Source organism: Komagataella phaffii, chromosome 1 (genome assembly GCF_000027005.1).
Source record: "Komagataella phaffii GS115 chromosome 1, complete sequence".
Classification (NCBI taxonomy): domain Eukaryota; kingdom Fungi; phylum Ascomycota; class Pichiomycetes; order Pichiales; family Pichiaceae; genus Komagataella; species Komagataella phaffii.
In genome coordinates this window covers 1,236,811-1,250,796 of record NC_012963.1, presented here as the reverse complement: position 1 = coordinate 1,250,796, position 13,986 = coordinate 1,236,811, and the positions used below count along the sequence as shown (strand labels likewise).

Sequence of the window (13,986 nt, the reverse complement as noted above, 5' to 3'; positions counted from 1 at the left end):
ACTAAAACTATATATTGTAGAAATACAAATTGAAAAAGAAGGAAAAAAAGTGAAAAGGTGGAGTAGTGTGGTTGTAGTGTTGCAGCGCCCGAGAAGAATGTCCATGAATGTATCCCTCAATCTGCTAGTGGTCCAACACCAATGCTACCCAGGCCCTTTTCGGCAGAGGTATTTTTTAAATCTTCTCTGCGTTCTTCCGGTACATTATGAGCAATCTCTAAGTTTTTGAGTTTCAAGGACAAAGCGACCTCTTGACGGTTTCTATCGTCAATATCCTGTTGAAGACAATGAATATACTCTACTGCTTTTGTTAAAATTTGCCCCTTATTAGGCTTTCCATCTTTGGTACCTGTAGCTTTTGCTTTATCCTTGGGGTCTAGGAAAAAAGACTCCGGAATAACAGTGAGTAGGTCCTGTATACGTTCATTGATATTGTCTCTGCGCTTGCGCTCAACAATAGTCCCACCTGGAGTTGTCACCACTGAGCTCCTCCGGGACTTCGCTGTATTTATATTTGATTCGGATTGATTGTTGGAATCCTCATTGCTGTTGTACTCGGCCTGTTGTGGAGATTCGGACTTGACATTATGCGAGGCGGGTAAAGCCTTTGAAAGAGACTGCTTAACATCAATGCTTGAAGGATAGAAGTTAGGAGAGGGAGTATTTTGTGACGCCTGGTCTATATTGTATGTCAGCAACTGGTCCTGTTGCAGTGGGGGGTCTGTGTGTTGTACATGTTTACTGGTACTTCTTCCAAATTCAGTATCAGTGTCGAGTATATTATCCAAGCTGGAAAAGTCCAAGATTTCATTTTCTTGGAACGGACGCTCCGCCTTGGGCCATTGATTACTATCCATGAAGGTAGTCTTTCGTAGATGGAGTCAACAGGAGTAGTGAAGAGGAGATTCAAAGGAAGTAATAGTGTTCACAGGGATGTTGGGGAAACTTGCTAGGTAATTATCGCGAAGGGTAACTGATTCTAGTGGAGAGGAATTTTTTTTTTGCCAAGGTGCAACACGAGAAGCTCTCATTCGCGGAGAATTCTCCTAGTCCTAACTGCAGGCGAAAAGGAGGTGCGATGTTCGAGAAACAAAGAGGTTAGTGCGATAATTGAAACAAAGATGTGACAAGATGCTGTGAACGAGATGAGAAAGAGAAGAAATAGGTGAATAGCAGGGGAAGAGGAAGAGGTCAGTGAGTGGACCTGCGGACGATATGATGTACACCTGTGAACTTGGAAATCTCTCTCAGCTTGTTTTGGAGTTTCCTTCAGCCATAAATTCAATTTTTGAAAACATGCGCTTAGAAATTTGTTAATTCCAATTGGATAAAAGCACAACCTGAAGACAGCCAAGTATTTTGGACTCAATTTTTAATATTTTTTCCCCTAATTGCAGATATCAAGGAGTCCCTTCTCCATTTCCTGCCAATTCTTCCTATCATTTGGACAATATCATTCCTACGAAAGACATTCTCTCAACTGCCGATCTCTTATTCACCAATTAATTTTTCAGAAAGAAAATGTAATAAATTTTTTTTCTGGAAAAAAGAAACGTTGGGATGCATTTCAAAAAGAAATTTCCAACATCTTCCAAATCACCCAAAGTATCAAACATTCCCAATTCAACTCCTTACCAATTGCCTTCCACCCTTGTCGTACCAGATTATTCATTGAAAAATGGTTGTCTTACGGAAATCTTGTCGAACTCGTCGTCTTTCAGAGAGAGCAAGAGAGCTCGAAGGAGAGAATAAACCTTGCAAACGAAGATGTTCAGGAGAGTCTAACAGTTCCTCCAAATCAACATCCGCTGACACCAATTCACACATCAACACCCAAAGCAACTCAGATTTGAAACCAATCTCAATTTCAATCGAACCCAGAAAGCCACACATGAGCCTAAGGGAACAGAGGAGATTAAGACTTCTCCAGCTGAAATCGCTCCAATCGCAGAAATCAAGCGGCAAGGAGGCAAAAGCCAGCAATCAGAGAGTTTCCTCTCCTCAACCTGACTTGACCGATGATTCGAACACAGAGTTAACCGACAGTGAGGCAGAGGAACAATTGATAGTGCGTACTTCGGGACAAGAGCCTCACATTGATAGAATGTTGAACTATATCCAATCAACCACTCGTATTGATGATTGTATGATGTCTTTGACGCATTCTTCTCCCCTGCTAAATAACGATGAGGTTGAAATTGTTGAATCTCCAATGCTAGCGGATAGCTTTTCTCCATTAGCTTCCAACATACCAGTGAAAACAGAACCTTATTGGCCCATGAGTGCCGACGATGGATTTTTTTCACTTCTTAATGATAAACCTCAATTCAAAAACTATTCTTTGCAGAAGCAGAAACCACCATTGCTGGTTTTCAATGGAGATTGCAACATCGATGATACGAGCCATGTTCCTTCTGGTGAACTACCATTAGATGAGTATCTCGAATGTGGGAGCTTAGAAGAGGAGGAAGCACAAAGTGGTGATGAAGTACAGTCTCCATTGGATGCTCTTGAGATGAAACAATACCCTTCTCAATTAGAGTATCGCTGTCATGCTCAAGTCAATTTGGCATTGGTTCCTGAATCTACGGAGATAAAGGAGTCAGCATCGCGTTCCACGAAACCTAGTCTCTCCAAAAAGATCATGTCCTTAATGAAGAGCTATGATATGCCTCTGACACAGATGGATTTGTTCAATAGAGCTATTAACAAGCGTTCGTTATTAACGGGTAAAGCTTATGAAGAAATGTTTGCTGTTGGAGTCGATAACGACTTTTCGATCTGAAAGAGTTTATGGTGTTTCTTTTATTTCGTATGTATATATATGCCTGGTGTTTTTATGGTTTCCTTTCTCTTTATTTATTTGGGGGTTTAATATCTATCTTTTCAGAGCTTCAAAACGCTTTTTCAATTCATCTAAATCTTGGTCTCCCTTCTTCACGTAAACAGGTCCTGCTGTCTTCTTTGTTTTTTCAGAATCATTCGGGGTGTCTTCGTCTTCAGATTCTAGATCGGGCTCTGATTCTGGATTTTCAGCCCGAGGTAATTTGGAAAAGGGAGCATTGTATGTCTTGGCAATTTCAACCAAATACAGATCAATTAGCTCTTCAGAAGGAGGTTGGACTGAGCATCGTTTCACGATCTTTTCCGGTACGATGCCGTCTTCATTAGTTAACGCAGCTTGAGCAAATTCCTTCCCATACTTATGACTAGTGATATCCCTGATTGTCATCAGTTCTTTCACCTCTGTAAACGGGGCGGCATATATGATACTCTTAACGGCCTCTTCTAGCCCTGGGTCACATTTGGGTGATTCATTGATCAGCCCAATTCTGGCCAACAAAAGCTCGCAATACAGTTCCAGATATTCCAATAGTTCTACCAAAATATCCTCTCTTATAATTCCTTCCACACGAATCCTGGCACTTTCTTCCTTTCTTTGAATTAACAGATCTCCCATTTGCCTTCGCTGTTGTTTGGTCAAGGCACTTTTCTTCTCTTGTAGATGACGTAGTCTAGAGATCGCCATTTTCAATGATGTCTTCAAGCGAAACTGAATGGTTAGCACTTATAAGTCAGCTGAAGGGCATTACTTTACTTACACCGGGTGCTGCAATGGGAGGCATTAGTTACTAGTATTGAATCTGGGTGGGAGACTAACGTATAACTAAACCTTGATGCACTAAAGGCCGCGAATTGATAACTAAATCTTATATAATCTACAATTAGTTTATCACCAAGTGTTCCTCCATGACTCTACGGGCAGCTTGAAAATTTCCATCCATGTTGTATATATTGGCGAGGTTATAGCCTGCCTCCATTTTCAAATTATAGTCTGGTTCCACTGGCTCCATTGCTAAAACTTCTTCATAGTACGGGATGGCCATGGTCGTAAGCCCCAAAAAGTGGAATGCTCTTCCAATGTTGTAAACTGTCTCCATTTTAATCCCTTTGGAGCCATCTTTTTTTTCTCTTATTTCTTGATACTCTAAGAAATAAGTAAAAGCTTGTAAAACTTCAAAGTGTCTATTTGGAATCACTCTTTGAATGGAACGATTGAGATAACTTACCCCTATAATAAGACAAATTAACGGGTCCTCCCGAAACTCTCTGTAAACTTTGATTTCGTATCCTAATGAAGATGTATAACTTCTCTTCGAAAACAGCAGTGTACTGTAAATGTGATAAAGGTAGGGGTTTATTCGAGTTGAGTCGACCTCTTGATTCACCAAGTTAGCCATTCCCACGATCTTCTTTCCTAGACGTAAAGAATCATGAGCTTTTAGTTGTCTCAGAAAAAACTTGGAGTTAATGGAATCAGAATAAACATTTATGGCGTCATTACTAGATTTGTTAAAGGTCATGAAAATTCTGAACACCTCTGAGTTGAATTGATATGCCACTAATAAGTTTCTTATAGTTGAGTTGATCAATTGATTGTCATCCATCTGGAGAGCAACGGACAGTTGCAGCAAATTAACCAGAGTTGTCTTTTGTTTAGTATTGGTAAAAATTTCAATGCCCTTCACAACTTCAACTAGCATTAATACTTCCTCAGAGTCATCATATGATGCTAATGCAAGGCAATATCTAAAAAATATATCACTCCATTCTGAGATTTTCAATCCTCTGAACTCCTCAAGCTGAGAAGCTGTGTTGCGTAGCTTTTTTGTCTCTGGAAGTCTTGCAAGTTCTGTCTCCTCTCTAACATATTTCATTCTCGTAATCTTTTGCCCAACTTTCAGCATCTGAGTTCGCTTACGGTTCATCAGTGCTAAGAATCGCTTGACTTTCTCTCGAGATATGAAAATGTTGGAAAGCAGGAACATTTCAATCAAATCAGCAGCAATTTCAAGCCATGCTTTCATGACAAAGTTGCCCTTCTCCTTGGGTTCATCCCCCAACCTTTTCAATCGAGAGTAGGTATGTGCAACTCGAGCCAACGCACTTTGTTCCATATCAGCAATTTCATCCTTGGTGTATACGTCCCGTTTCTTCCCTTTTCTTCGACTACTCTCAAGAATCAAAGCTTGATCAATTATTGGTTCAGCAGGCTCTCCAGTTGAACCTATGTCAACCATAGTCTCATCTGCCTCATTTTCAAAATCTTCGAGAGCTAATTGTTCCTTCTTTGATTCAATTTGAACAAATAGTTGATTGGCTTCCTCATTTTCTCCCAAGTGGAAACATACTTCTGCCAAAGATAGTAAAACATCTATATTATCTGGGTCATTTTGAGCAAGAGACAAGTAAGCTGCTTTTGCTTGCGTATAATCTTCGGTCTCAACTAAACATCTAGCTATGATCATAATCAATTCCACATTATGATAAGGTTCTAGCTCTGATAATGGTGAGAGAAATTTCAAAGCCTCGTGAAACAATCCGATTTTTTCCAAAGAAGTTCCAACTTCCAAATAAAGATCCGCTGTATTCTCGATAGCAGAATCCATAAGATAACCGAAATGAATTAAAGCTTCATCATTCTCTTTGAGACGCAGCCTAAAGAATCCTAATTGAATCCTTATATCAATCGGCAAGTTATGACTCTTTTGTTTTTCTACTTCTGGAAGGGCCTTAAAAGCTTCTATCGAGCGTCTCCTGTCATCAAATTCTGAATCATCCTTCTGATCCTGCCAAAAAGTTTCAGATTCACGACGCTGAATCCAGCGTGCAATAGTCTTAATATCAGAAATCCCCATTCTCCATGCCCCCTGTTTGCTACATAGTTCAGAAAGGATATTCAACTCTGACCATCCAAACTGCGGAACTTGTAACCGTTCAAAAGATGTGGGGTCTTCTTCAATCAACTGTCGATAATTTTTGTTTTCTTCAAATACCTTCTTATACAATGCGATTGCATCACTTATTCGTTTTTGTTTCAAATAAACAAGAGCTAGCTCTTTCAAAATAGTTGAATTTGTAGGCATAATATGAAACAATTTTTGAAAACTCTCAGAAGCTCTACCATACTGACCGACTTCTCGATAAATTACGGCTCTATCAAATATGGCTTTCAGATCCTTGTGATCGCTTGCAGAAATTCCTCTTGAATAACAGTAAATAGCTTGGCTGGTATGTCCTAACTGGTAGGATAATTCAGCCACCATGGACCAGAACTCAGAATCCCAGGAATGTAAATGAGCAGCAATGATCCATAAGGTTACACACTTGTTTAAAAGACCTTGAATCTTGTAAATTTCTCCTAAGGTCTTATAAGCGCTGAAACTTTTAGAATCTTTCTTGATAACCTCACCGTACGTCTCTTGGGCAACTTGTAAGTCTCCTCTTACAAATGCTTCATTAGCTTGAGATAAAAGCATTCTCACTTCAGGATCAAGTTCTCTATCCTTTCTCATGCGTCTTTTCATGGCAGCCATACCACCGGTCTTACGCTTCGGCTTAAAATTGGAAGCTTCTCTAAGAGCTTCTCGGAAATCAGCATCATCATCAATCAGATCAGGGTCGAGCTCTTCATCATCAGAAAATCCCAATTCAATCGCAGGATTTGCTGAGATTGGTCTTGATGATGATAAATAATCTCCTCTTTGAAAGTTTTCCGATTGTCCTTCCAAAACCTCTCCCATTTGAGCATTATCATCGCTATCGTAATCTTGGGATATCTCTTCATAATCCTCATCATCAAGATCGTCTGCCTCCAAAGACTCTTTCAGTTGGTCAATTCCCTCAAACAGATCATCATCATCATCGTCTAGGTCGAGTTCTTTATCAACGGTTTTAGTTTTGGCCATTGCTATATGTTTGTAGTGCCTTTATTTACCTTACACTAATCTCAGTTGTATTGCATTTGATGGTAGTGTCCTATCCATTATTTCTTCCCCAGAATCAAATCTTTTGCTTCAGGCGCCTTGGCCTAGAGTTGAAGCTTGCTCCGTCTAGCAGCGGGCCGCGACCATTATTATGCATTTCAACGCACGGATGGCAAACCTCTTCTATCGCTAAGAGGTTAGATTGTCAGGGTGACTTGAATTGATGGTAAGTTTTGAAGGTTTTCACTGTTGCTAGAGTACCTCTCTTCCAATTGAGGACATTCGTTTATCTTTCGTTCTTTTTTCAAGGTGTCTAACATTTAGTTTTCTAATCTCGGTCAATCCTTCTTTCGTGCTCAGCAGGCCTCGGGCTTCGAAGACTACTTCAGATGCTACCCGGTATCCATGATGCCAAGTAGCAGCTCTAGAGAAGTAGCTAACTTTGGAGGAAAGATATTTTTACCCCCTTCAACTTTACACAAGTTGACCATGTTGCATATCAGCTACCCTATGCTGTTTGAATTGACAAACCAAGAAACAGGAAGAAGCACGCACAGTGGAGTCCTAGAGTTTCTTGCTGAAGAAGGAAGATGTTATTTACCGCAATGGATGATGAGTACCTTGGGTATTCAAACTGGTGGATTGCTTAAGATTAAGAACTGTGATTTGCCATTAGGATCATTCGTTAAGATTGAACCTCAGTCGGTTGACTTCTTGGAAATTTCTGACCCGAAGGCCGTTCTGGAAAACGTTCTTAGAAACTTTACCACTTTAACCGTTGATGATATTGTCGAAGTCAGCTATAACAATAAGGTGTTTGGAATCAAAGTTTTGGAAGTCAAGCCAGAATCGTCATCACACGGAATTTGTGTAATTGAAACTGATTTGGAAACTGATTTTGCCCCACCTGTAGGATATGTCGAACCAGATTATAAGAAAGAAAAGAAGCAGAGCCAAGTCAACCCGGCTGCAACCAACCCAGGACTTGTTGGCCAAGGCTCTATGGCAAAGAAGATCAACTACAGTGAACTATTAAAAGAAAAACCCAATACCACCAAGTTCCAAGGTTCTGGTGTGAAGCTTTCGGGAAAAACTATAAAGAATGAGGAAGTGGCTGCTCAAGATACCAGTGGTTTGAGTTTAGAAGGTCAACCAGCTCCTTTAATACTTCCTGATAACCAATTGTTCTTCGGCTACCCTTTAAAACCATACAAAGGAGACAATAGAACTGATAAAAACACAAATCAAAATCCATTATTTGCAGGGCAAGGACAAACTTTACGCAAATCAAAGAAGAGAAAAGACAAAAGCACTCAATCAACCAGCGCCAAGGACAAAACTCGAAGTCCTGACGCAATAATAATAGATTCAGACTGATTAATCTTATGAAGTAAATGTCCGTATTAGTTCATGCGATGAGTTGGGTTATTCGTAATAAAATCTTTAGTAGCCAAATTAAGCTCTATCAGCTCCAGCAGTGGCCAGTTTGTCGGCCATTTCATTCCCATAATCCCCGGAGTGGCCTTTCACGTATTCAATGTTCAAAGGGGGCATACCTAGCTCCTTATATTTCGAATTGACAGATTCGATAAGATTTGTACAGGGTTCTATTAGGTCTCTGTTTTGTACAGGGCCTGTTGCAGTTCTCCAATCGTTCTGCTTCCATTTAGTGACCCATTTGGTGATGGAGTTTATTGTGTATCGTGAATCTGTCCTGATTGTGTAGTGCTTTTTTGACCCACTTGCTAAATCTTTTTCAATAATGATCAAAGCATCCCTAACCGCTGAAAGTTCAGCCCTTTGATTAGTCTGGACTCCAGTCAATGGCTTCGAAATATTTCTAAGGTCATTCTCCTTGAAGAATACCCCGTAACCGCCCTTTGCACCAAATTTTCCATTTCCCCGCGTGGCGCCATCAGTGTAGATTATTTCATGGTTGAAACATAGTTCATCAGAAATCAGTTCACGATTCAGCAATGGGCCATGATTTGTAGCGACCCCGTGATTTATTGGTTTGGTGACTTTAGAGACGCCACTGTTCGAAGTAAGAAGCCGATTAGTAGATGTGAAAGGTAATGAGTGAGTTGAACTGTTTCGACTACTAGCCGTTTTATCAATTGAGCTTTGGTTCAAATAGTCTTGAGCTTCTGCTGCGCTGGAAAACTTCTTAAACTCAGCATTGGAATAACCAGAGACCTGTCTTTGACAGTCATTCCATGAGTGGTAGATTCCTATGTTTTGGCCTTTTCTTACAGCATAATAGTATGCTTTTCTTGACATTTGATTTAAGAGGAATCAGTCTAGATGAAACAGTTTCATTAATAGTATTTTCAGTGGATGGAGTAGTACACGCATCTCTTAAAGCTCTTGGTAGGCTTGAGCAGAGTCTGGTCAAGAAAGGCGCATGTAGTTTAGCGGTAAAATTCGACGTTGCCATCGTCGGGCCCCCGGTTCGACTCCGGGCATGCGCATAACCTTTTTAATTTTTCTACCACATGAATCTTCTTTGCCGTCTTTGGCAGTCAGGTACTTAGTAGTTAATTAATTGGTCGTTCTATGACTGAATGATTGCACTTAGAACTAACGGAGACTGCTCCTGCTAACTCTAACTAGTAAAAAAGACATCCATCACAATGCTAATTGTGTTAAGAAAAAAAGCTCCGCGACGGGGAATTGAACCCCGGTCTACCGCGCGACAAGCGGTGGTTCTACCACTAAACTATCACGGATCAATGTAGTAGGATTGGCTGGTATATTTACATATGCCTGCCATGGAGTCTTCTTCAATTTCATAACTCCCTTTCACTATGTCAGACTCTATTGAATAAACAAGCCATGATATCAGGTGCCCACTCACACTTCAATAATGATGGATTGCTAGCAAATCATTTCTGTACCTTATCGCCTCTTATCAACACATGCGGCTCAGCACAAATACTAAAACCCAGAAGGTGGATATTTTGTACTTGGTCTCTTTTTCACACTACTCTACTTAAGCTTCAAGAAAAAGCTGCTTATAAAGCTACAAAAAATCCAATCATTCAAGCTAATATGGCTGATGATCCTCTAACCTACTACGAGCTACAATCTTGCGTTGGTAAGGGAAATTTCGGGGATGTCTATAAATCGTAAGTGAAACCAAAGATTGGAAATGGATTTTCTTACTCCACAGAGCAAGCACTGACATTCAACCATAACTCTAGTATTAATAAAGTCACGCATGAGGTGTTTGCAATCAAAATCATTAATATGGAAGAAACAGAAGAAGACATTAACATTCTCATTCAAGAAATCAATCTCCTTTCTCAGTTGAGGTCTCCTTACTTTACCAATTATGTGAAGACTTTTGTAAGGGGAACTACGATGTGGATAGTGATGGAGTATTGTGGTGGTGGATCTTGTAGTGAACTTCTGAAATATCTAGGAAAGTTAAATGAACAATGTGTGGCTCTCATCATTAGAGATACTTTGAAAGGACTAGAGTATTTGCATTCACAGAGAAAAATCCATAGGGATGTCAAAGCTGCAAACATCTTATTGACGGAAAAAGGCGAAGTGAAACTTGCCGACTTTGGAGTTAGTAGTCAGATTGGCGTCACTCAAGTCAAGAGGGACACATTTGTGGGCACCCCATTTTGGATGGCTCCGGAAATCATCACTTGCAAGAACGGGTACAATGAAAAAGTAGATATCTGGTCATTAGGGATAACTACTATAGAGTTAGCTACAGGATCCCCACCGCTATCGGAGAATAATCCAATGAAGGTCTTGTTTGACATTCCTGATCTTCCAGCACCTTTACTTAAAGGAGACAATTATTCTTGCAACATCAAAGCTTTTGTCGCAGCCTGCTTACAAAAAAATCCAAAGTTACGTCCCAGTTGCAATATTTTATCGCAAACTCCGTTTGTGACCAAAATTCGAAGAAGTACTTCGTTGGTTCCTTTGATACTGAAGAAACAGGAGAAGATGAGAGAAAAAAACATCACACCCAGGTCAAGAATTCCATTGGAAAAACTGGTCAACATGACAAATGGGGCCAGGGAAGATTATTGGCAGCTATCCACTATTCGAACCAGAGGCAGAAATTTGTCAAGATCTCCGATGTCTCCAATCACAGGTGAACTCAGTGCGAGTAATGCCATGACTGAAGAAACTACCCCAGAGTTAGATATGCCTTCCAAAAAGCTACAATTGGGGTATTCGGATTATTTAAAGTACGTAATCCTTTATGCCTTGGATAAAGTTAGGAGCAGAGCCAGTACTGAAGTCACGAAGCTTGATGTGGATACTTTGAAGGCTACAATGGAAGAGTTTGAGAAAAGACAGCCTGGTATTAGTTGCGCACTAGTGGAAGAGATATTTTTCAGAGTTAGGGATCAACGACTTTTTACTGTTCATGAAAGTAACTGATTGCTCTTTTATGATACATAATAATAATACACAGGAATGATACACTTAGTCAATGGTTTCTGGGCCTTCTTCCAGGTTGAGATCTTTGTATTTGGCTTGCATGAATATTAGTTTGGCTAACGATTTCCCCTTATTGATTAATTGGTAGAAGTTACCCATTGGTACCTCAAATGCACATCCTTTGTTGACTACAAAAACAGTATTACTAACGGTTATTTCAACCAAACCAGTGATCACATAGAACGTGAAGTACATGTCCCCATTGGTTTTTAGTGATTTTTGACCCGCTATTGGCAACTCCATTATACCAACGGCAGCATAATCTCGTTCTTGATCGAAAAGAATTGAGATTCGAAAGTTATCTCCATTCTCCTGGAATGGCGGTAAATACTCCTCATGGCCTGGAGCCCATGCAATAGTCCTTGGAACTTTCTTATCGGATCCTGGTCCATCATATACAAATGTGTTTAGTTTGCCATCCTTCAACCATTCTCCACCATCCACTTCAGGGTCAACTTCTTCGTTAGAAAGATCTTGAGATTCTTCGTCTGGAATGACAATTTTCCTTCTTGCTATTTGTTTGGGTTTTTGCTCTTGCCTTTGGTTTTGACGTTGTCTTTGGATTAGCTTTCGATCGAGGCTGGGATGCGCCTGTTGACGGGGTATGGGTGACAACGGAGTCGACTTTTCTTTCCGTTTCACCATTTTCACCAGGTACAGGTTTGTACACAATTTTTTCATTTTCCCAGTACTTTAAGCATTGAACTCTCTTCCTACTAGACCTTCTTAGTGGCTGGGATGATGTCTGTGTGTTAACAGTAGGCGATTTGATCTTCCTCGTTTGGGTGTTAACAGAGGGCGTCGTTATCTTCTTCTTCTGTGTCTTCTTTGGTGAATCTTGGGTATCTTGTTCTTCGTCTTCATCCTCGTCTTCATCTTCATTATCAGATAAATCGGACAATTTTTTCCTCCTGCTATTCTTATTTAATGCTATTCGTTTCGTGGTGTTTGCTGCCTTTTTACTTTTATGTGCCTGCTTCTTATTAGAATTTGCTAATCTCTTTGTTACTGACTTGACAAATTGATCATCTGCATCGAAATCTGGGCTCAACTGTTCTAAATTTTGAAGATATCGGTTCTTATCGGGTGAATCTTTCTGCAGGTTTATAGGTGACATAGATTCATTCATATTAAACATATCATCATCATCCACAAATTCTGGCTGTTGACTTTCATCTTCAGTGTCCTCTACCAATGCAGAAGCTTTCTTAGTTTGTGGCAAAGGAGAGCGTAAAGAGTTTGCCTTTGGCAAAGATGTTCTTCCTCCCACCTTACTCAATGGGGTTGTCTTTATTTTATTAGTAGGAGAATTCCTTCCCCAAGAAGATGCCAGTGCGGGAGGAGGGGTGATGCTTGTCAAGTTTGATGCCTGATCAGCTTCCGACTCCGAGGACTCAGAGGTCGGAATGAAGAATTCTTCAATGTCTTCAAACCCATGCGCATCTTTAGATACATTACTCTTCGCCTTCCGACCAGTCTTTCTTGATATTCTCCCAATATTTAGCTGCTCCATGGCTAAAATATCATGAGAAGCTGGAGCTAAAATTACTTGAGAAATCCAAGGGTAGACTGAATGAACTTTAAGACGATGTTGTTGGAATGCTTTCTTTGTTTTGGTTTAGTTTACAGGTTGAAGTACCGTGTAGTGCGATGGGCCGGGTAAGCGCAGATTGTGTCAAAAAAAACAAACTGCTCGAAGGGGTGCTGGGCGGAAGAAACAGGCGGTTTAGGCCAGGTCGGGACCAGAAGTATGTCGGATTAGGAGCATTTTAAAGTCACTACTCTATCTATCAATTACTATGCTTTACATGAATTCAAATTAGTTTTTCTTTTCCCCCACACAAATGACTTGCTCCTTCTCAGAGTCATAGTAAGCCAACATTTGTATCTTGAACTCACTTGATGCTATACCAAACTGCTTCAAAATCAGAGCCTGTGTGACATTCAAAATATCTCCTTTTTCGCACACTTTGTAAGGCTCGTCAATGACAACTTTACCGGCCTTAATACGCGTTGGAATCTTGTATTTGTTTCTGAAAGTTGGCTCCAAGTTGTGAGGTAAAGGAACGTCTTCAGACTCTGAAACTTGCCCTCCAGTAGAGTAGATAATTCCCGCAGGAATTGTAAAAGAAATTGAACTCTTTTCTTTGGCTCTGCAAAAGTCATTCTTCTTGTAAGATTCAAAATAGGTAGATACAGTGTTGACATCTTCATTAGTGAATAATAATCCGATCAATCCTTCAAAAACATCAACAATTTCATGCAGGTTTTGCTTATATTCTTCCTCAGGTGTTTCCCCCAAAGCTTTTTGTATAACTTTTCTCTTTCCCATTAACAGCTTGGATCCGACCCAATCTGATCTCACATCTTGAAGGACTGGTGTTCTGACATCATCAAGTCTCAAAACCCAAACGTATTTGTATGTATCCAGAGCAGTTCTTACTTCATCAAATATTCTGTCTTTGTTATCCCTGCCCTTTTTGTCTGTCTGGGCCAAAGTCACGAGCTTAGATCTTTTTGATCTAGGCATTATTGAGTAGGTATAGTAATCTTGGGAAAAAAAAATACTCTAGTGAAAAAAAATTTTTGTATACTCGCGATGAAATCTGCAGAGATTACATAAGAACAGGACCGCCTTAAATGTTTGGTCACCTAGAATAACTAGTCTCTTAGCTTGATGATGATGATCAGCCTAAGTTTTCAGGTTGCTAGTTGGTTCTCCAATTCCCTACAATTCTCTGCAACC

At 40.1% G+C, this 13,986-nt stretch overlaps 9 protein-coding genes across 9 annotated transcripts; 3 read left to right on the top strand and 6 right to left on the bottom strand.

Moving 5' to 3' along the window:
• Positions 1-116: 116 nt before the first annotated feature.
• On the bottom strand, positions 117-857 carry PAS_chr1-1_0371 (multi-metabolic pathway regulator RTG1; the record flags this gene model as incomplete). Its single annotated transcript, XM_002489984.1, has 1 exon — positions 117-857. One exon carries the CDS (start codon positions 855-857, stop codon positions 117-119), a length of 741 nt encoding a protein of 246 aa, XP_002490029.1.
• An 821-nt stretch (positions 858-1,678) lies between these two features.
• PAS_chr1-1_0370 (Hypothetical protein) lies at positions 1,679-2,785 on the top strand (the record flags this gene model as incomplete). The annotated part of the gene is made up of 1 exon (XM_002489983.1): positions 1,679-2,785. The coding sequence occupies one exon, from the start codon at positions 1,679-1,681 to the stop codon at positions 2,783-2,785; it is 1,107 nt and encodes a 368-aa protein (XP_002490028.1).
• A 93-nt stretch (positions 2,786-2,878) lies between these two features.
• Positions 2,879-3,529, bottom strand: PAS_chr1-1_0369 (Protein with a positive role in the multivesicular body sorting pathway; the record flags this gene model as incomplete). Its single annotated transcript, XM_002489982.1, has 1 exon — positions 2,879-3,529. The coding sequence occupies one exon, from the start codon at positions 3,527-3,529 to the stop codon at positions 2,879-2,881; it is 651 nt and encodes a 216-aa protein (XP_002490027.1).
• A 196-nt stretch (positions 3,530-3,725) lies between these two features.
• PAS_chr1-1_0368 (One of six subunits of the RNA polymerase III transcription initiation factor complex (TFIIIC)) lies at positions 3,726-6,749 on the bottom strand (the record flags this gene model as incomplete). Its single annotated transcript, XM_002489981.1, has 1 exon — positions 3,726-6,749. One exon carries the CDS (start codon positions 6,747-6,749, stop codon positions 3,726-3,728), a length of 3,024 nt encoding a protein of 1,007 aa, XP_002490026.1.
• A 241-nt stretch (positions 6,750-6,990) lies between these two features.
• Positions 6,991-8,144, top strand: PAS_chr1-1_0367 (uncharacterized protein; the record flags this gene model as incomplete). The annotated part of the gene is made up of 2 exons (XM_002489980.1): positions 6,991-6,993; positions 7,092-8,144. 2 exons carry the CDS (start codon positions 6,991-6,993, stop codon positions 8,142-8,144), a joined length of 1,056 nt encoding a protein of 351 aa, XP_002490025.1.
• Positions 8,145-8,222: 78 nt separating this feature from the next.
• PAS_chr1-1_0366 (Ribonuclease H1) lies at positions 8,223-9,047 on the bottom strand (the record flags this gene model as incomplete). The annotated part of the gene is made up of 1 exon (XM_002489979.1): positions 8,223-9,047. One exon carries the CDS (start codon positions 9,045-9,047, stop codon positions 8,223-8,225), a length of 825 nt encoding a protein of 274 aa, XP_002490024.1.
• A 771-nt stretch (positions 9,048-9,818) lies between these two features.
• On the top strand, positions 9,819-11,180 carry PAS_chr1-1_0365 (Putative protein serine/threonine kinase expressed at the end of meiosis; the record flags this gene model as incomplete). The annotated part of the gene is made up of 2 exons (XM_002489978.1): positions 9,819-9,895; positions 9,971-11,180. The coding sequence occupies 2 exons, from the start codon at positions 9,819-9,821 to the stop codon at positions 11,178-11,180; spliced, it is 1,287 nt and encodes a 428-aa protein (XP_002490023.1).
• Positions 11,181-11,225: 45 nt separating this feature from the next.
• Positions 11,226-12,753, bottom strand: PAS_chr1-1_0500 (uncharacterized protein; the record flags this gene model as incomplete). Its single annotated transcript, XM_002489977.1, has 2 exons — positions 11,226-11,869; positions 11,958-12,753. 2 exons carry the CDS (start codon positions 12,751-12,753, stop codon positions 11,226-11,228), a joined length of 1,440 nt encoding a protein of 479 aa, XP_002490022.1.
• A 306-nt stretch (positions 12,754-13,059) lies between these two features.
• On the bottom strand, positions 13,060-13,770 carry PAS_chr1-1_0364 (mRNA turnover protein MRT4; the record flags this gene model as incomplete). Its single annotated transcript, XM_002489976.1, has 1 exon — positions 13,060-13,770. The coding sequence occupies one exon, from the start codon at positions 13,768-13,770 to the stop codon at positions 13,060-13,062; it is 711 nt and encodes a 236-aa protein (XP_002490021.1).
• Between the last annotated feature and the right edge of the window lie 216 nt (positions 13,771-13,986).